At 44.5% G+C, this 21,793-nt stretch overlaps 1 protein-coding gene across 1 annotated transcript in view; it reads left to right on the top strand.

Moving 5' to 3' along the window:
* The window catches only part of LOC140486480 (interferon-induced GTP-binding protein Mx1-like), a 58,615-nt gene that overhangs the window by 18,500 nt on the left and 18,322 nt on the right, over positions 1-21,793 (top strand). Inside the window, exons 4-9 of the mRNA XM_072585700.1 lie at positions 3,457-3,594; positions 12,830-12,984; positions 16,709-16,847; positions 19,929-20,127; positions 21,315-21,393; positions 21,501-21,623. Of these exons, the coding sequence (XP_072441801.1) occupies positions 3,457-3,594; positions 12,830-12,984; positions 16,709-16,847; positions 19,929-20,127; positions 21,315-21,393; positions 21,501-21,623 (833 nt within the window). The remainder of the gene's footprint in view (positions 1-3,456; positions 3,595-12,829; positions 12,985-16,708; positions 16,848-19,928; positions 20,128-21,314; positions 21,394-21,500; positions 21,624-21,793) is intronic.

Raw genomic sequence — 21,793 nt, 5'->3', positions numbered from 1 at the left:
TCTTCACTCAAAAGGTAGCGAACCTGTGGAATTCTCTACCATAGAAAGCTGGAATACCAAGTTGCTGGGTATATTCAAGATTTTTTTTACTTACTAAAGGCATCAAGTGGTGTGGGGAGGAGTTTGAAGATTGCATTGAGCTCGAGGATCAGCCATGATCATACTGAATGATAAGCAGGTTCAGAGGGCTTAGTAGCTGACTCCTGATGCTAGTTTTTTTGTTTCCATTGAGGCAGCAATTTACCAAGTCTGGCATTAAGAGGGTCCAGCAAAACTGGAGTCAGAGCGCATCAGGGAAAAGTTCTGGTTGGAATCCTACCCATTTGCATAGGAAGATGGCTGTGGTTGTTGGAAGTCAATCTGTGATAGAGGACATTGCCACAAGAGTTCCTCAAGATGGTTCTTAAGCCTAGCCATTTTCAGCTGCTTCATCAATAACCTTTGCTCCATCATAAATTCAGTATTGGGAATATGTGCTGATGATGATGCAATTTTCAGCTGCTTCTCATTCAAATAGTCCACAGCAATACATGATAAGGGAGATAGTGAGGAAAGAGATCCATCTGAGACTGCTACAATTGAGAACAGAAGTGAATCAAACAGTCAGGGCAGGCAGGGACAAGGTCGGACTAATACATTAAACTGCATTTATTTCAATGCAAGGGGTCTAACAGGGAAGGCAGATGAACTCAAGGCATGATTCGGAACATGGGACTGGGATATCATAGCAATTACAGAGACATGGCTACAGGAAGGACAGAAAGGGAGGCAAGGAGAGGAGGGGGAGTGGCATTTTTGATAAGGGATAGCATTACAGTTGTACTTAGGGAGGATATTCCCAGAAATACATCCAGGGAAGTTATTTGGGTGGAACTGAGAAATAAAAAAGGATTGATCACCTTATTGGGATTGTATTATAGACCCCCTAATAGTCAGAGGGGCTATCTGTAAGAACAATAGGGTGGTTATGGTTGGGAATTTTAACTTTCCAAAAATAGACTGGGACTGCCATAGTGTTAAGGGTTTAGATGGAGAGGAATTTGTTATATGTGTACAAGACAATTTTCTGTGGATGTACCTACTAGAGAAGGTGCAAAACTTGACGTACTCTTGGGAAATAAGGCAGGACAGGTGACTGAGGTGTCAGTGGGGGAGCACTTTGGGGCCAGCGACCATAATTCTATTAGATTTAAAATAATGATTGAAAAAGATAGACCAGATCTAAAAGTTGAAGTTCGAAGTTGGAGAAAGGCCAATTTTGATGGTATTAGGCAAAAATGTTTGAAAGCTGATTGGGTGCAGATGTTCGCAGGTAAAGAGATGGCTGGAAAATGGGAAGCCTTCAGAAATGAGATAACAAGAATCCAGAAAAAGTATATTCTTGTTAGGGTGAATGGAAAGGCAGATAGATATAGGGAATGCTGGATGACTAAAGAAATTGAGGGTTTGGTTCAGAAAAAGAAGGAAGTATATGTCAGGTATAGACAGGATAGATCGAGTGAATCCTTAGAAGAGTATAAAGAAAGTAGGAATATACTTAAGAGGGAAATCAGGAGGGCAAAACGGGGACATGAGATAGCTTTGGCAAATAGAATTAAGGAGAATCCAAAGGGTTTTTACAAATACGTTAAGGACAAAAGGGTAACTAGGGAGAGAACAGGGCCCTTCAAAGATCAGCAAGGCGGCCTTTGTGTGAAGCCGCAGAAAATGGGGAAGATACCAAATGAGTATTTTGCATCAGTATTTACTGTGGAAAAGAATATGGAAGAGATAGACTGTAGGGAAATAGATGGTGACATCTTGCAAAATGTCCATATTACAGAGGAGGAAGTGCTGGATGTCTTGAAACAGGTAAAGGTGGATAAATCCCCAGGAACTGATCAGGTGTACCCTAGAACTCTGCGGGAAGCTAGAGAAGTGATTGCTGGCTTCTTGCTGAGATATTTGTATCATCGATAGTCACAGGTGAGGTGGCGGAAGACTGGAGGTTGGCTAATGTGGTGCCACTGTTTAAGAAGGGTGGTAAAGAAAAGCCAGGGAACTATAGACCAGTGAACCTGACATCAGTGGTGGGTAGGTTGTTGGAGAGGGTTCAGAAAAGATTTACAAGGATGTTGCCAGGGTTAGAGTGTTCGAGCTATAGGGAGAGGCTGAACAGGCTGGGGCTGTTTTCCCTGGAGCATCAGAGGCTGAGGTGACCTTATAGAGGTTTACAAAATTATGAGGGGCATGGATAGGGTAAATAGACAAAGTCTTTTCCCTGGGGTCGGGGAGTCCAGAACTAGAGGGCATAGGTTTAGGCTGAGAGGGGAAAGATATAAAAGAGACCTAAGGGGCAGCTTTTTCACACAGAGGGTGGTATGTGTATGGAATAAGATGCCAGAGGAAGTGGTGGAGACTGGTACAATTGCAACATTTAAAAGGCATTTGGATGGATATATCAATAGATTAGATTACTTACAGTGTGGAAACAGACATGGAGAGAATGTGTAAACTCCATGCAGACAGTTGCCTGAGGCAGGAATTGAACCCAGGTCTCTGGTGCTATGAGGCAGCAGTGCTAACTACTGTGCCACTGTGCTGCCCCTAGGAAGGATTTGGAGGGATAATGGCCGGGTGCTGCCAGGTGGGACTAGATTGGTTTGGGATATCTGGTCAGCATGGACGGGTTGGACTGAGGGGTCTGTTTTCATGCTGTACATCTCTATGATTCTATGACTCTATGAGTAGGCTTTTGTCTTAAACAAGATGTTGTCTGTACAATGTTAACAACACATTATTGATAGACATTGTTACAGACCATGAAGAAGACCTGGATGGTTTTACTCCTTAGGATCCTAAGTTGTTCTTCCACCAAGTCTGAACATTAAGTGCTTCCCTCTTTGTAGACAATGTACTTTACAGTATTAAATCTGTAAGACTTTACGCCGTTATGCACAGCTTCTCAAAGGCAGTTTGGGATGGACAATGCTGTCCTTCTTAGCTGTTTTAAAATGTGCTGTGTACATTCACAGAGGTTTTCAAAATCATGAACTGGCTGCTTAGAGTAGGTTGGGAGAAACTGCTACTTGTAGAAGGAGCACGAAATGAGAGAGTGTAGATTTTAAATGGTCTGTAAAAGGAACAAAAGTAAAGTGAGGAGAAATGTCTTCACTCAGTGAATAATTAGCGTAAGGAATGTGCTGCCTAGAAGTGTGATGGAGCAGGTTCAATTGAGGCTTTCAAGAAGGCATTGGGTGATTAGATATCTCAAAATAACATGCAAGAGTATGTGGAGAAACCAAGAAAGTAGTATAAGGTAATTCTGGTCATTCAACGTGCTAATACAATAGGCTGAGGGGCATCCTTCTGTGCCGTAACAATTCTGTGATTCCATGTTTGATGCATCTAACTGGCAGTATCATGTGACTATAATTCACTTGAAATGATGTCGTCCTTTTCAATATTTCACACCAGGTATTGTTACCCGGTGTCCTCTTGAATTGAAGCTGAAGAAAGCCAAAGAGGACAATGTGTGGAAGGGCAAACTGACGAATGAATATTTTCAAGTGGACCTGACCGATCCATCAGACGTAGAGAAAGAAATCCAGACAGGTACTGTAAAACTGAACTAATTTTGCTTCTACCATGTGGAAGGAAGGCTTTAGCTTCCTTTCACATTTCATGTTTTTATATTAAAAAAAAACTAATGGTATTTTGAGGTTAAGGAGGCAAATGCTTTGTTATCAGAGGGGGAAAAAAAATCAAGGACAAAAGATTTTGAAAAGGCATAGCAGATCAGGAAACATCTGTGAAGAAATCTCAGCGTTTATTTGTCAGATAGATGAATTTCATCAGAATTGAGGAAAGCTAAAACTGTTTGAGTTTTAAGCCAATGGAAAAGCCAAGGGAACGAGAAGTATAAAGGCAAATGTCTGTGACAGGATGAAGGCTGGGCGAGATTAAACAACAAAAGGTTTCATTATGCAAAAGCCAAAGACAGTGCTAATGGATAAAGTGAAAGGCTGTGTTGAAATGAGGTGTGAATTGCTGCATTAAAAATATCTGAAAGGAACATAACAACAGGTTAAAGAAAGAAATATTTGGTGAGCCTTTGGTGCGGATTGAACCATTGGTTTGGTGACCAGGGACCCAGGTTCAAATCCACCCTCGGGCGACTGTCTGTGTGGAGTTTGCACATTCTCCCCCCGTGTCTGCATTGGTTTCCTCCGGATACTCTGGTTTCCTCCCACAGTCCAAAGATGTGCAGGTTAGGTCGATTGGCCATGGGAAATGCAGGGATAGGGGAGGAGTGGCTCTGGGTGGGAGGGTTGGTGTAGATTCGATGTGCTGAATGGCCTGCTTCCTCCCCGTAAGGATTCTATGATTGGTTGTATACACTGGGAAATATCTGATTTTATCTTCTGGTTGTGCTCAGTTAGTATCTCCTAGTGAAGTGGCATTCAGATTTCCGAACTGACTTCAGAGTTCCTGGTTAAGGAGACTTGAAAGCATTCAGAGCTGTCAAGCCTCACTGCTGGACACTACTCATTAAGGACCCAGACTAAAATAGAAGCAAATTACTGCGGATGCTGGAATCTGAAACCAAAAGAGAAAATGCTGGAAAATCTCAGCAGGTCTGGCAGCATCTGTAAGGAGAGATGCTACCAGACCTGCTGAGATTTTCCAGCATTTTCTCTCCCAGCTCGGGACTGTTGTGACCTCCCTGAATTTTGCCAGCAGCAATGTTAACCTCACTGCATAAGGAGACCACTCACTCAATAGAAGCAGCCATCTTGTAGAAAGGTCGAGACTCCATGCTCCAATTGTGAGTTGTTTGGGGGGGGGGGGGGGGAGGTTTGGAATCAGAAAGGTTGCAACCTCATCATAAGTAATTAATGCAGCAGGAGCTTCCCATCGGTGCTGAGGGACCTATCAAGTACCGTCCTGATCATTTTCGTAAGATCGACATCTCAGAGTGGCTCTGTGTTGAGGTGGCTGCATTGACCCTAAGCTGCCTCACCACCCCTAGATAGCTGCCGAATCTCTGGGACTGCTGTTCCTGGCTCCATGCTCTCTCAGTGTAGAATGGATTCACCAGAGGTAGCAGCACAATGGTATGCAGTCAGGAGGGAACTATCTTGGGAGGCTTCCAAATTGACACTGAAGCCCAAGAAACCTGATGGCATCAGGTCAACATGGGTAAGGAAACCTCCTGCTGATTTCATCCAGTTCAGCTGATGAATCAGTCCTCCTCCATATTAGATTCCATTTGGAAGAAGGGCACAGTGCTTATACTGGCTGGGGGATTTCAGTGCCCATCACCAAGGCTTACTCAGTAGCACCAGAAGTAGATTTGAAATTCTAACTTTGTTTCTCTTTGCGCAGATGGTGCTCAACTTTCTCTAGCACTTTCTGATTTTATTCCCAGTGGCAGAACTGGCCAAGTCCTGAATGGTGGCACGGTGGCTCAATGGGTTAGCACTGCTGCCTCACAGCACTGGGGTTCAATTTGCACCCTCAGGCGACCGCCCGTCTGTGAGGAGTTTGCACATTCTCCCTGTGTCTGGATGGGTTTTCTCCAGGTGCTCCAGTTTCCTCCTACAGTTCAAAGATGTACAGGTCAGGTGGATTGGGAGAAAGTGAGGACTGCAGATGCTGGAGATCAGAGTCAAAAAGTGTGGCGCTGGAAAAGCACAGCAGGTCAGGCAGCATCTGAGGAGCAGGAGAGTTGACGTTTCGAGCATGAGCACTTCATTAGGAATGTGGATTGGCCATTTTAAATTGACTGTAGTGTCCTGGGATGTGCAGGCTCAGTGGGTTAGCCATGGGAAATGAAAGGTTACAGAGATAGGGTGGTTGGGGGGGGGGGTAAATGGGGTCAGGGTTGGGGGTGTGGGGATGGGGTCAGGGTGGGAATGGGATGGGTCAGCATTGGGGACATGGGGTCAGGATGGGGGAGGATGGGTCAGCGTGGGGAAGGATGGGTCAGCATTGGGGGGATGGGGAGGGGAATGGGTCAGTGTGGTGAGGGACGGTCAGGATGGAGGGGTGCGGATGGGTCAGGGTGGGGGAGGATGGGGTCAGGATGGGGAGGGGAATGGGTCAGCATTGTGGGGGGGATGGGTCAGTTTGGGGAAGGATGGGGCCAGGGTGGGGGGACGATGGGGTCAGGGTGGGGAGGGGAGTGGGTCAGTGTTTGGGGGCACGGTCAGTGTGGGGCGAGATGGGTCAGGGTGAACATGTGGATGCGTCAGAGTGGGGGCCAATGGGGTCATGCTGGGGTGGGATGGGTCAGGGTGGAGGGGTGCAGATGGGTCAGGGTGGGGGCGGATGGGGTCAGGGTGGGGGTGGATGGGGTCAGGGTGGAGGGGTGCGGATGGGTCAGGGTGGGGGCTGATGGGGTCAGGGTGGGAGGATGGGGTCAGTGTGGGGAGGGATGGGTCAGGGTGGGGAAGGGAATGGGTCAGGGTGGGGGAGGATGGAGTCAGGGTGGGGAAGGGAATGGGTCAGGGTGGGGGAGGATGGGGTCAGGGTGGGGAAGGGAATGGGTCAGGGTGGGGGCGGATGGGGTCAGGGTGGGGGAAGGAATGAGTCAGGGTGGGGAGGGATGGGTCAGGGTGTGGAAGGGAATGGGTCAGGGTGGGAGAGGATCTGGTCAGGGTGGGGAAGGGAATGGGTCAGGGTGGAGGAGGATCGGGTCAGGGTGGGGGCGGATGGGGTCAGGGTGGGGGAAGGAATGAGTCAGGGTGGGGAGGGATGGGTCAGGGTGTGGAAGGGAATGGGTCAGGGTGGAGGAGGACAGGGTCAGGGTGGGGAAGGGAATGGGTCAGGGTGGAGGAGGATGGGGTCAGGGTGGGGGGGGTTTGGGTCAGGGTGGGGAGGGATGGGTCAGGGTGGAGGAGGATAGGGTCAGGGTGGGGTAAGATGGGGTCAGGGTGGGGGAGGGAATGGGTCGGGGTGGAGGAGGATAGGGTCAGGGTGGGAGAGGATGGGGTCAGGGTGGGGAAGGGAATGGGTCAGCATTGGGAGATGGGTCAGCGTGGGTGTCAGGGAGGGATGCTATTCTGTGAGTTGGTGTGGACTCAAATGGCCAAATGGCCTGTTTCCATGTGGTAGGGGTTCTGTTTCAAGTTTTTGTGAAGATCTGTAGCATGGGAGCTAGTTGGATTCCTTGTTGGTCCGTTCGCCGAGTTGGTAGGTTTTATCATTTTGTCCCCTTTCTAGGTGATACCATCAGTGCTGTGTTACCTCTTGTGAAGCGCTACTGTACTGTTCCATTTTGAATTGATGTGGTTCTGTTTGAGCTGTTTCCAGTTGGTACCGGTTCTGGTTTTTCCATTGCAGTGGTTTGTATATTGGATCCAGGTCAATGTGTTTGTTGATGGAATCCGAGGATGAGTACCATGATTCCAGGAATTCCTTTGCTGTTCTTTGTTTGGCTTGTCCTAGTATCACTGTGTTGTCCCAGTCAGACTCATGGTTCTTGTTGCCTATGTGTACATATACCAGGAGAGCCAGTAGTCGCTAGTTGGTGTTCATGGATGGGGGTCACTAGCTGTCTGCCTATTTGTCCTACGTAGCACTTAGTGCAGTCACTGCATAAGAATTTGTAAATTACACTCATCCTGCTCATCGTCTGTATTGGGTCCTTTATTCTGGTGAGCCGCTCTCGTGAGTGTGGCTGTTGGTTTGTGTGCTGTCAAGGTCTGTGGTGGTCAGAGCAGTCCAGTTGTCAGTTCTGACATGTTTTTCATTTATGGGAGAGTAGCCATTAGGTTGGGGCATGTCTTGTCTTCTTGGTGTTGCTTGTCTGCCAGGAATCTCCTGACGAAGCTGTGGGTACTATCCGTTTTTGGCAAAGACTTTGAAAAGGTGTTCTTCTTCCTCTCTTAGTTCCGGGGTGCTGCAGTGTATTGTTGCTCTTTTGACAGGGTCCTAATGCAGCTCCTCTTGTGGGTGTTTGGGTGGTTGCTGTTCTAGTTTAGGATCTGATCGGTGTGTGTGGTCTTTCTGTGCACTTTTGTTGTGAACAAAATACGAAGAAAATTTACAGCCCAGGAACAGGCCCTTTGGCCCTCCAAGCCTGAGCCGATCCAAATGTACGTCTAAACCTGTCGGTCAATTCCTAAGAATTTGTATCCCTCTGTTCCCCACCTACTCATGCATCTGTCCAGCTGCATCTTAAATGAATCTACCGTGCCTGCCTCTACCACCTCTGCTGGCAATGTGTTCCAAATGTCCACCACCCTCTGTGTGAAGTACTTGCCACGTGTACCCCCCTTAAACTTTCCATCACTCACCTTGAAAGCATGACCTCTCGTTACTGAATCCTTCACCCTGGGAAAAAGCTTGTCTCTATCCACCCTGTCCATACCCTTCATGCTTTTGTAAACCTCAATCAGGACCCCCTCAATCTCCTTTTTTCTAGTGAAAATAAACCTAACCTACTCAACCCCTCTTCATAGCTAGCACCTTCCATACCAGGCAACATCCTCGTAAACCTTCTCCCAAACCCTCTTCAAAGCATCCACATCCTTTTGGTAATATGGCGACCAGAACTGTATACAGTATTCTAAATGCAGCCGAACCAATGTCTTGTACAATTTTAACATGACTTGCCAGCTCTTATACTCAATACCCCGTCCAATGAAGGCAAGCATACTATATGCCTTCTTGACCACTCTATTCACCTGTGCAGCAACCTTCAGGGTACAATGGACCTGCACTTCCAGATCTCTCTGCCCATCAACTTTTCCCAAGGCTCTTCCATTTACTGTATAATTTGCTCTAGAATTAGACTTGCCTAAATGTTTCACCTCACATTTGTCTGGATTGAAAGCCATCTGCCACTTTTCCGTCCAAATCTCCAGTCTATCTATATCCTCCTGTATTCTCTGACAGTCCCTTATGCTTTCTGCTACTCCACCAATCTTTGTGCCATCTGTAAACTTGCTGATCATATCAACAGTTCCCTCTTCTAGATTATTTATGTATATTACAAACAACAGTGGCCCCAATACTGACCCCTGTGGAACACCACTGGTCACCTTTCTCCATTTTGAGAAACTCTCTTCAACTACTACTCTCTGACTCCTGTTGCTCAACCAGTTCTTTATCCACCTAGCTAGAACACCCTGTACACCATGTAACTTCACTTTCTCCATTAGTCTACCTTGGGGAACCTTATCAAACGCCTTACTAAAGTCCATGTATATGACATCAGCAGCCCTTCCTTCATCTCACAACTTGTTCACTTCCTCGAAGAACTCTATTAAGTTGGTAAGGCACGATCTCCCCCACGCAAAACCATGTTGCCTATCACTGAGAAGCTCATTCTTTTCTAAATATAAATAGATCCTATCTCTTAGTACCCTCTCCAGCAACTTCCCCACCACTGACATCAGGCTCATTGGTCTGTTACCCGGAATATCCCTACTACCCTTCTTGTACAGGGGGACAACATAAGCTACCCTCCAGTCCTCCGGCACCTCACTGTATTTAAAGATGCCACAACGATATCTGTCAGGGTCCCAGCTATTTCCTCTCTCACCTCCCTCAGCAACCTGGGATAGATCCCATCCGGTCCTGGGGATTTGTCCACCTTAATAATCTCTAGCCTACCCAACACATTGTCCCTACTTATGCCAACATGATCCAGACTAATCAAACGTCTATCTCTAATCTCAAAATTCATCATGTTCCTCTCCTCAGTGAACACTGATGCAATGTAATCATTGAGAATCTCACTCATTCTCTCAGGTTTGGCACACAGTCTTCCTTCATAATCTTTTAGTGGACCAATCCTTTCTCTAGTTGTGCATTCACCATTCTGTGTCCTTGTAACCATTACATCCTGAAATGGAAGTTGTTTTTTGTTCTCCTGCTCTCTAGTAAATTTGATCTCAGTAAAAATGCTGTTGATCTTCTGGAGTGTGTCCTCGATTTCAGCTCCTTTGATTATCACCAAAGTGTCACCCACGTACCTGATCCATAGCTTGGGTTGGATCTGTGGGAAGGCTGTCTGTTCAAGTGTTTGCATTACAGCTTCAGCTAGAAGCTATAAGCCCCGATATGGGCGTGCCCATAAGTGTCCCATTGATCTGTTCATATTCCTGGTAGCTGAGGATGAAGTGTGTTGTCAGGCATAGATCAAGTAGTTTCAATGTGCTATCTTTGTTGATGGATTCGTAGTCTGTTTGTCTGTTCTGGTTGTCCAGGAGTTTTGCTATAGTTTCTTTGGCTAAAGTTATGTCGGTTGAAGGAAAACATACCATAACTTTGAATGAGACCATTACCTTGTTGTTGTTATTATATCCATGGCCCTGATGTTGTCGAGGTATTCCTGGGATAAGTGTATGGAGTGTGTAGCTCCGTTAATAAAGTGTTGAAGCCTTTGATGTAGCCTCTTAGCTAGCCTGTGCATAGACCTTCCCGGTAGGGACACGATGGGTCTGAGGGATGTACCTTTTGGAGTCCGTAGAATCGTGGGGTATTTGTACCTTCTGCTTTCATTCTTTGTAAGGGTTGATGTAGGTTCCGTAGTGTGTTAACTCTGTTGGTGAGATGTGGTATGGAGTCTGACTCCCTCTGTTGGTAGATGTCATTCTCTGCAAGCAGTTTCTCTGTCTTTTGGATGCAGTGTTTTGTCCATTATCACTGTCACTCGGCCTTTGTCAGCCGGTACTATTACTATTATTTTGTCCTTTCTTTGTTCTTCTAGGGCTTTTCTCTCTTTTATGTTCAAGGTATTCATTGGTCCTGTTCCTGTTAGTGCAGGTGCTTATGGTTTCATTGTTAAGTTCGTTAGTTTGCAGTGTATAGAACATAGAACATAGAAGAATACAGCGCAGTACAGGCCCTTTGGCCCTCGATGTTGCGCCGATCCAAGTCCACTATCCTCCATACACTAGCCCACTATCCTCCATATGTCTATCCAATGCCCTTTTAAATGCCCATAAAGAGGGAGAGTCCATCATTGCTACTGGCAGGGCATTCCATGAACTCACGACTTGCTGAGTAAAGAATCTACCCCTAACATCTGTCCTATACCTACCACCCCTTAATTTAAAGCTATGCCTCCTCATAATAGCTGACTCCATACGTGGAAAAAGGTTCTCATGGTCAACCCTTTCTAAACCACTAATCGTCTTGTACACCTCTATCAAGTCACCCCTAAACCTTCTTTTCTCCAATGAAAACAGCCCCAAGTGCCTCAGCCTTTCCTCATACAATCTTCCGACCATACCAGGCAACATTCTGGTAAACCTCCTCTGCACCCGTTCCAGTGCCTCCACATCCTTCCTATAGTATGGCGACCAAAACTACACACAATACTCCAGATGCGGCCGCACCAGAGTCTTATACAACTGCAACATGACCTCAGGACTCCGGAACTCAATTCCTCTACCAATAAAAGCCAGTACGCCATATGCCTTCTTCACCGCACTACTTACCTGGGTGGCAACTTTCAAAGATCTGTGTACATGGACACCAAGATCCCTCTGCTCATCCACATTACCAAGTATCAGACCATTAGCCCCGTACCCCACCTTTTTGTTACTCTTACCAAAGTGAATCACCTCACACTTAGCTACATTGAACTCCATTTGCCACCTTTCTGCCCAGCTCTGCAGCTTATCTATGTCCCGCTGTAACCTGCCACATCCTTCCTCACTGTCAACAACTCCACCGACTTTCGTATCATCTGCAAACTTGCTCACCCAACCTTCTAGCCCCTCCTCCAGGTCATTTATAAAAATGACAAACAGCAATGGTCCCAAAACAGATCCTTGCGGAACACCACTAGTAACTGCGCTGTGCACTGCACTGTTCTGTGAAAGACGAATGTGTGAGCCTGGGTCTGCAGTAGAGGATTCTACCTGTTACAGATGCATCTGTTCATAACAATATTGGTAAGAGTGATCACCGCACAGTCTTTGTGAGTGTAAAGTTCTGTCTTCACACTGAGGGTGTTGTGAGGCACTATCATCATGCTGAATGGAAAAGACTTAAAAAGATCTGGCATCAGCAGGTCATCAGCAGGAGCAGAATTGTATTCAATCACAATCTGATAATGCCTTGACACATCAGCCACTCTACCATTACTGTTAAAACAAGGGTTCACCTCCTGTTCAAAGCAGAGTGTAGAACCAGGCGTATCTAAAATTGAGATGCCAACCTGGTGAAGCAACAACATTAGACTCCCTTTATCTCACTGAACTATGGAGATATCCAGATCACCATTTGCTCAAATTCTTCCACAGCTTCAGCTTTCCCAAGTTGTTTAGCCTCCTCCAATTTCACCCTCTGGGATTTCTGCATTTCTCTAATACTGTACTTCCTCATGAAGGGCTTTTGCCTGAAACATTCATGCCAACACTAGAAGGAGCAGTCAATAAACAGAGCTAAGCATTTCCATAATAATGGATCAGATCAAAGCTCTGCAGTCCTTTATATCCAGGCACAAAAGGTGGTGGAAAATTAAAGAACTAAATATTCTTGGGGTGCCTGCTATCTACGTGGTACCAATTGGAGGTTGAGACTAGAATTTCTACCTCTCTGTTTATTTGTGCAGTGATGGGGGTGAAGTGTCTTTTTGAACACCCGAGGACAATTTATCTCATTTCAAAGCATTTTATGACACAATTGAGATTAATTAGACTCAACTGCAATAAAAACTAGTCCATCATCCTTCTCATACTATCCCCTTCCCAAAGATAAATGAAGTTTACAAGCCACATTTTTAAGATTTATGTTCCTCTGTTACTGTTGAACCTTACCTGGGAAGGTGACCTCCTGCTGTGTTAAATGTTTACAATTCTCTGACTCTGTTTTCACATCTCTCCAGCCCAGAACATCATGGCAGGTGAAGGATTGGGAATCAGTCAAGAATTAATCAGTCTGCAGATTGAATCTAGCAACGTTCCTGACCTGACGCTGATAGATCTACCAGGAATTGCCAGAGTAGCCATCGGGAACCAACCAGCAGATATTGGTGATCAGGTACAGAGCCAGACTTGTGGAAATATGAGCATCCATTTTAATACTCGACACATTTATCTTCTCAGTCGGCTGGAGAATATCTATCGATGTCTGCTGTTTTGAACAGATTGAACCTATTCCAGTGATCTGTGTCATATCTCCAAAACTCATTCAACTTGAGCTAATCCAACATTCTGCTTTCAAGTTTCATTCACTTATTCCCTTTATCTCACTGAACTATGGAGATATCCCGAACACCATTTGCTCAAGTTCTTCCACAGCTTCAGCTTTCCCAAGTTGTTTAGCCTCCTCCAATCTTACAACAGCCAGTTCACCCTCTGGGATTTCTGCATTTCTCTAATACTGTACTTCCTCATGAAGGGCTTTTGCCTGAAACGTTGATTTTCCTGCTCCTCAGATACTGCCTGACCTGCTGTACTTTTCCAGCACCACACTAATCTTGTCTCTGATCTCCAGCATCTGCAGTCCTCACTTTCACCTCACTATATTCACTGACTTGCTTGGCTTACTCTTGGTGACTTAATGCCACCTCCTGGACTCCTAAAATATGATCTACATTCCTAAACTTTTCGGTGTTCCCAAATCTCAGCCCTCCTTTAGAATATTCCCAAAAACCTATTTATTTTTGATCAATCCTTTGATCAATCATATCTGCAAATGTGCCTTTACCAGTCAATATATGTCTAATTATGTTTCTGTGAGAAACTTGGAATGTTTCAGATCTTGGTGTGTCACTTAACACAGAGCACAGTTTTTTTTCCTGTGTTCTTCAACATTCACTTGATTGACAAATTGTTGAGGTTGTAGATAATTATAGTTGGGCAGTGACAAACAGTCCATTGTCAGTCCAGAACTTGCATAGTGCTGAAAAATGTTGAGAGTGTGTTGCTGGAAAAGCACAGCAGATCAGGCAGCATCTGAGGAACAGGAGAATCAAGGATTTGGGTGTAAGCCCTTATTCAGGAACGAGGGAAAAACTCATTCCTGATGAAGGGCTTATACCCAAAACGTCAATTTGCTGCAGCAAAAACAGAAATGCTGGAGAACAAAGAAAATTTACAGCCCAGGAACAGGCCCTTCGGCCCTCCAAGCCTGAGCTGATCCAAATCCACTATCTAAACCTGTCGCCCAATTCCTAAGCATCTGTATCCCTCTGTTCCCCACCTACTCATGCACCTTAAATGAATCTACTATGCCTGCCTCTACTTCCTCTGCTGGCAATGTGTTCCAGGCACCTACCACCCTCTGTGTGATGTAATTACCACGTGGGTCTCCCTTGTGACACACAGCATGCACCCCTGTGGAACACCACTGGTCACCTTCCTCCATTTTGTGAAACTCCCTTCAACTACTACTCTCTGTCTCCTGTTGCTCAACCAGTTCTTTATTCAACTAGCTAGAACATCCTACACACCATCTTCACTTACTCCATTAGTTTACTATGGGGAACCTTATCAAATGCCTGGCTAAAATCCATGTATATGACATCTACAGCCCTTCCTTCATCTATCAACTTGGTCACTTCCTCAAAGAACTCTATTATGTTGGTAAGGCATGATCTCCCCCGCACAAAACGATGTTGCCTATCTCTGATAAGCCCAATCTTTTCCAAATATAAATAGATTTTTTTCCCTCAGTACATTCTCTAGCAGCTTTCCCACCACTGACTGGTCTGTAGTTACCCGGAATATCCCTACTACCCTTCATGTACCGGGGGACAACATGAGCAACTTTCCAGTCCTCCTGCACCTCACCTGTTTTTAAGGATGTCACAAAGATATCTGTCAGCGTCCCAGCCAATTCCTTTCTCACCTCCCTCAGCAACCTGGGATAGATCCCATCCAGTCCTGGGGATTTGTCCACCTAGCCAAGAGGAAAAGGGAGTGTTGCAGAACAAAGAGACCTTGGAGTTCAGGTTCATAGCTCCTTGAAAGTGGAGTCGCAGGTAGATAGGATAGTGAAGAAGGCATTTGGTATGCTTTCCTTTATTAGTCAGAGTATTGAGTACAGGAGTTTGGAGGACATGTTGCGGATGTACAGGACATTGGTTAGGCCACTGTTGGAATATTGCGTGCAATTCTGGTCTCCTTCCTATTGGAAAGATGTTGTGAAACTTGAAAGGGTTCAGAAAAGATTTACAAGGATGTTGCCAGGGTTGGGGGATCTGAGCTACAGGGAGAGGCTGAACAGGCTGGGGCTGTTTTCCCTGGAGCATCGGAGGCTGAGGGTTGATCTTATAGAGGTTTACAAAATTATGAGGGGCATGGATAGGAGAAATAGACAAAATCTTTTCCCTGTGGTCAGGGAGTCCAGAACGAGAGGGCATAGGTTTAGGATGAGAGGGGAAAGATATAAAAGAGACCTAAGGGGCAACATTTTCACGCAGAGGGTGGTACGAGTATGGAATGAGCTGCCAGAGTATGTGGTGGAGGCTGGTACAATTGCAACATTTAAGAGGCATTTAGATGGGTATATGAATAGGAAGGATTTGGAGGGATATGGGCCGGGTGCTGGCAGGTGGGACTGGATTGGGTTGGGATATCTGATCGGCATGGACAGGTTAGACCGAAGGGTCTGTTTCCATGCTGTACACCTCTATGACTCTATGACTCTATGAGCAAGAACATTCAGGAGAGTTGTTTGGAAGCTCTTCTACAACCAGAAGGAGGAAGCCATTTGGAAGTCTCTTCTACAAATGGTAGATGGTGTGGGGTCAATTTTAATTTTAAATCTGAGATCTAAGCAAAGATATTAAGGAATATCGGCCAAAGGTAGGAATGTGGACTTAGGCCACAGTTCAGTCATAATGTTGTCATTCATCTTGAGATGACTAGAATACAAAAGCAGGGATGTACTTCTGAGGCTTTATAAGACTCTGATCAGACCACATTTAGAATATTGTGAGCAATTTTGAGCCCCATATCTCAAGAAAGATGTATTGGACCTGGAGCAGGTCCAGAGGAGACACATGAGAATGACCCCAGAAGGAAAGGCTTAATATATGAGGCATGTTTGAGGACTCTGGGACTGTACTCGATACAGTTTAGAAGGATAAGGAGGGATCTGATCAAAACTTTCAGAATATTGAACATTCTGGACAGAATGGACGCTAGGAAGATATTTATGTTGGCAGGAGACATGAGAACCTGAGGGCACAGCCACAGAGTAAAGGGAAGACCTTTTGGAATGGAGATAAAGAGAAACTTCTTCAGCCAGGAAGTGGTGAATCTGTGGAATTAATTGCCACAGAAGGCTGTGGAGTATATTTAAAACAGAGATAGATAAGTTCTTAAGTGCCAAGGGAATCAAACCTTATGCAGACAAAGTGAGAAAATGGGGTTGAAAAATCTATCAGCCATGATTGATTGATGGAGCAGACTTGATGGGCCGAATGGCCCATACCCGATGTGTTATGGTCTTATCCCATTGAATGATGCAACAGCCTCGAGGAGCTGAATGGTCTACTAATCTTCCAATGTCCTTTTGAAAGGGAGCTTACTTAACTGCTCCATTTCACTTGAATATTGAGAACAGTGCAATATTAAAAAGGTCAGAAAATGTGCCTTTTTTTCAGCAATAGTCAATAACAGTTAAGTAAGGAAACACATAAAAATTGTTGTGGTTGGCTTCATTAAGTGATTTTTGCTTCTGAATCATTTTACTACTTCCCATTAACTTTGTTTTGGTTACTTCCAAATTCTAATACATTAATATTTTATTGCAGATTAAGAGACTCATTAAGTCATTTATTAGACGACAAGAAACGATTAACCTGGTGGTTGTGCCATGCAACGTTGACATAGCAACCACAGAAGCTCTGAAAATGGCAAAGGAAGTGGACCCTACTGGAGAGAGGACTCTGGGTAATTAAAATAAAAAATGTCCGTGTAGCCATGATGATACTGAGACAGTTTGAAATAAAAGCCTGAACACATTTGCTCAATCATCAGATATATTGGAAATAAAAGCTATTGAATTTTTGGGTCTTAAGAGAATGAAAGGATTTGGGGATACTGAGAAAATTGTAGGGTTTTTAAAATTTATTCATGGAATGTAGGCTTCATGGCTAGGCCTGCACCTACTGTACGGCCCCTGTTGCACTTGAAGATGGTCCTTCTTGAACCACAGCTGTCCTTGGGTTGTTGGAACACCCACAGTGGGAGTTCCAGGATTTTAATCCATTGACACTGAAGGAGCAGCAAAACATTTCCAAGTCAGGATTCAGAGTGGTTTGGAATGGAGCTTGCAGGTGGTAATTTCTCTGCCACCTTTGTCCTTCTAGATGGGAGTAGTTGTGGGTTTGGAAGGCACTTCTAGGATTCTTATTGAATTAAAAGGTCAGTTATCATCTTTTTGAATGTTAAAAGTACTGAGTCCCGCTCTGAGTTCTTATGTTCATGTGAAAATGGGCAGAACCAAGATCAAATTGGATAGTTTCTTGCCAACGAATAAGAATCAGGGCCATCACAGTATGTGAAGAGAAGTCGGTAGGTAGACATATAGGAAGACCAAACGCTTTGTCCTGACACAAACGATTGAAATGCAGCACTTTTATTTTGTGCCACCATAATTATTAAAGTTAAACATTACACAACGCCAGGTTATAGTCCAACAGGTTTATTTGGAAGTAGAAGCTTTCGGAGTGCTGCTCCTCCATCAAATAGGATGATCCTGCTCCACAACTACCTGATGAAGGAGCAGTGCTTTGAAAGCTCGTGCTTCCATATAAACCTGTTGGACTATAACCTGGTGTTGTATGATTTTTAACTTTGTCCACCCCAGTCCAACAGCCGCACTTCCTCATCATATTAATTAAAGTTGTACGATGATCATCAATGCTATATGCAGCCCCACAGATCAGTATAGATGATGTGATTTTACGCCTTTGAAAATCACAATTCACCATGAAAATACTTCAGTTTCCTCATGGAACACACTCTGAATCTTTATTTTAAGAAAGAAGTCAGTCTGTTTAAAATATGGACACAGTGGCTTCACCCATTAAACTACTTTAGCATGTTAATATCACATAGTGGTTCTGTTCGCCGAGCTGGGAATTTGTCTTGCAAACGTTTCGTCCCCTGTCTAGGTGACATCCTCAGTGCTTGGGAGCCTCCTGGCTTCACAGGAGGCTCCCAAGCACTGAGGATGTCACCTAGACAGGGGACGAAACGTTTGCAAGACAAATTCCCAGCTCGGCGAACAGAACCACAACAACGAGCACCCGAGCTACAAATCTTCTCCCAAACTTTGATCACATAGTACAATTATAATAGTGTAATATTTACAGTTGATAGTTTAATTGCAGAGATCGTGAGATTAATTCCCATCCTGGCAGATTTTGTCATTGAATTCACTAAATTTCAAATGTTTTGTATCTATATTTTTAAAAAGTAAAGTTTGCAAATTTACCCAGGATATTAGACACTCTAATGTAGAACTCTGCAGCAGGTGTAGGATTTTTGTTTGATTTGTTTGAATGGATGGAAAATCCTCTTGGGCCCACTGACATCAGCACTGAAAGCTTGTGTACTTGCTCCTGGCCAAGGAACCCCAGAGACAAATGCAAACAGCACACACTCGCTGGTGTATAGCTGAACACAACTGGGTCATGTTGCAAATGGATCTGAAAGAGTTAATACTGAGGAGTCCAATAAGCACCACCCACTTTGTAGACCACCTCAAAGTCTGTGCAAACAATGTCACTCACAGAGTCAAAGAGCTGTAGAGCACAGCAACAGACCATTTGGTCCAGCTTGCCCTTGCCAACCAGATATTCTAAATTAATCTAATCCCATTTGCCAGCATTTGGCCCATAGCCTCTAAACCCTTCCTATTCATATACCCATCCAGATGCCTTTTAAATGTTGTAATTGTACCAGCCTCCACCACTTCCTCTGGCAGCTCATTTCATACACGTAACACCCTCTGTGTGAAAAAAGTTGCCCCTTAGGTTCCTTTTAAATCTTTCCCCTCTCACCTTAAACCTATGCCCTTTGGCTTTAGACTCCCCTACCCTGGGAAAAAGACTTTGGCTATTCACCCTATCCATGCCCCTCATGATTTTATAAACTTTTATAAACTTTTATAAGCTTCTGTAACACCCCCCCCCCCCCCCCCCCCCCCAGCCTCCGATGCTACAGGGAAAATAGCCCTAAGCTATTTAGCCTCTCCCAATAGTTCACACCTTCCAATTTACGTCCTTGTAAATCTTTTCTAAACCCTTTCAAGTTTCACAACATCTTTCTGATAGCAGGGAGAACAGAATTAGATTAGATTAACTACATTATGGAAACAGGCCCTTCGACCCAACAAGTCCATACCGACCCTCCGAAGAGTAACCCACCCAGACGCATTCCCCACATATACCCCTGACTATTGCACCTAACACTACGGGCAATTTAGCATGGCCAATTCACCTGACCTGCACATCCTCGGATTGTGGGTGGAAACCGGAGCACTCAGAGGAAATCCACGCAGACACAGGGAGAATATGCAAACTCCACACAGTCAGTCGCCCAAGGCTGGAATCGAACCCGGGTCCCTGGCGCTGTGAGGCAGTATTCCAAAAGTGGCCTCACCAATGTCCTGTACAGCCACAGCATGATGTCCCGACTCCTGTACATATTGAATCAACTATTAACTAGCTGCTAACATACTCTGAACTATATCTCATTAACAGTAAGAGATTCTTCATGCTAGTCCAGGAAGTGGTTTCTTCTAGTCCAGTATGATTGAGCATGGGCTGCACTTTCCTCCACTTAAAGAGGAAGGTGGCATCAACTTTCATCATGAACAGCAGCTCACTCAGTCCAAAAAGCTGACATGGCCCTACAACAGATGGGACAGGAGAGGAATTCACACTTGAACCATAATAACTAATGCAATAGCAAAGTGACATTGTTTTCTCATCAATTCTCAACACTCAATTGTTGGGATTGCAGGTATTCTAACCAAACCTGACCTGGTTGACAAGGGAACAGAAAGCAACGTGGTGGATATTGTACAGAACCTCGTTGTGGAGCTGAAGAAGGGTTACATGATTGTCAAGTGCCGTGGACAACAAGAGATTAATGACCAACTGTCATTGAGTGAAGCAATAGAGAAAGAGAGGAGGTTTTTTGAAGACCATGAGGACTACAGGTAAAACCAAAAACAATAAAGAACTTCTGTCATGTCAAGGTCTTGAATTAAATCTATCTATATCCTCTCCAGCACCATGTCCCTTTAACACCTCAACCCTGTGCTCTCTGGTGAACACATACTCCCACTCTAGTAACGTTTTGATTTTAAAATATTTGCCCTTCTATTCAAATGCTTCCATAGCTTGAGGATCTGACCTCTGGAATTGTCTCTGTAAACCTCTCTCCCTGTCTCTTTTCTCTTCTATAAGATTCCTTAAAATGTAACTTTTGACCAAGATTTTCATCACCAGCCCTAATATTTCATAATATAGTCAATGTCAAAATTGAGATACTTTCTGCGATGCTTCTTGGAATATATTACTACATTAAACATTCTCTATACATTTAAGTTGTTGTTCTTCTAATTCAGAATATGTCTCTCCTTTATTTTTATTGCCTTACTTGGACTCTTTCTTTGTTCTTCCTTCATTTCCTGCCTTCTTCTCACTATTATATTCGAGCTTCCCTCTAATAAGTAGGAGCTCTATAATGTCCAGGATCGTCACCCAAAATCAATATTGTTTTGCTGTTATGGATTACCAATCTTCACTTTGAGAACATCATAAGGTCTTGCACCAGTAGAAGGAAGGCCCACTACCATTTCCACAGGTCAACAATAGATAACTGATGATGATGCCACTCCTTTACCAAGATTATGCTGTCCTTGGCATTTTTTTCAGGGAGGTCGTGAAAGTGGCGATTCTGAAAAATCTAGGTTTGAAGGGTTTTAGGGGCAATTTGATTATAGCTAACAGATACCTCCTCAGGCAAAAAGGCTTTCAAGTTTTAAAAAAACATCGTACAATGAAAGGGGAGTGGCCAGGGCTCCCAGCTGAGCTTTTCTCTGGTTTGGATTAGTGGTGCTGGAAGAGCACAGCAGTTCAGGCAGCATCCAACGAGCAGCGAAATCAACGTTTCGAGCAAAAGCCCTTCATCAGGAATTGCTGGTTTGGTCTGGTTTGGTTTTAGTTCCCAGTTTTAATCTCCTTGTAACCATGTCCTGTAATGGTTATCTGATCATATTCATTCATCTTGATTTACGTTGTCAGTTTGTGACCTTATTCCAAAACAATTTTGCTTCCATGTGTTTGTGTTCCTGGAAATAACCCACCGTACGGCTAATTTGTGCAATTTCTTGCCCCTTAGACCTCTTTTGGATGATAAGAAGGCCACCATCCCATGCTTGGCTGAAAGACTCACGACAGAACTTGTGGCACACATCATAGTAAGCTTTTGTCACATATTTTATGGTTCAATTTCCAGCGGTTACATCAGTTACTTCCACATGGGATTTTGTACATTGTTGATCACCTTCTTGTGTTTTTTTTTAAGCAATCATTGCCCGAATTATCAAAGGACATTGAAGAGAAACTGTCTGAAACAACCAAAGACTTGGAACGATATGGAGAGGGAGTTCCAGACACTGCCCATGAGAAAACAACTTTCTTGATTCAGGTTGGTTTTGCAACTGTTAAATCCTATAAGGATTGAAAAGTATCCAAACTAACAATGAGAAATAGCTAATGTGATTCTAATGGGCATCCCCAAATTAGATCTGAACCCTGACATCAGGGTTTCCATCGAACATTAACAAGGCAAAACCTGCACCACTTCATACAAGTCCA

The sequence above is a fragment of the Chiloscyllium punctatum genome, chromosome 15, assembly GCF_047496795.1.
Source record: "Chiloscyllium punctatum isolate Juve2018m chromosome 15, sChiPun1.3, whole genome shotgun sequence".
NCBI lineage: Eukaryota > Metazoa > Chordata > Chondrichthyes > Orectolobiformes > Hemiscylliidae > Chiloscyllium > Chiloscyllium punctatum.
Note: the sequence above shows the minus strand (reverse complement) of the source record. Positions and strands in the feature narration are given on the sequence as shown.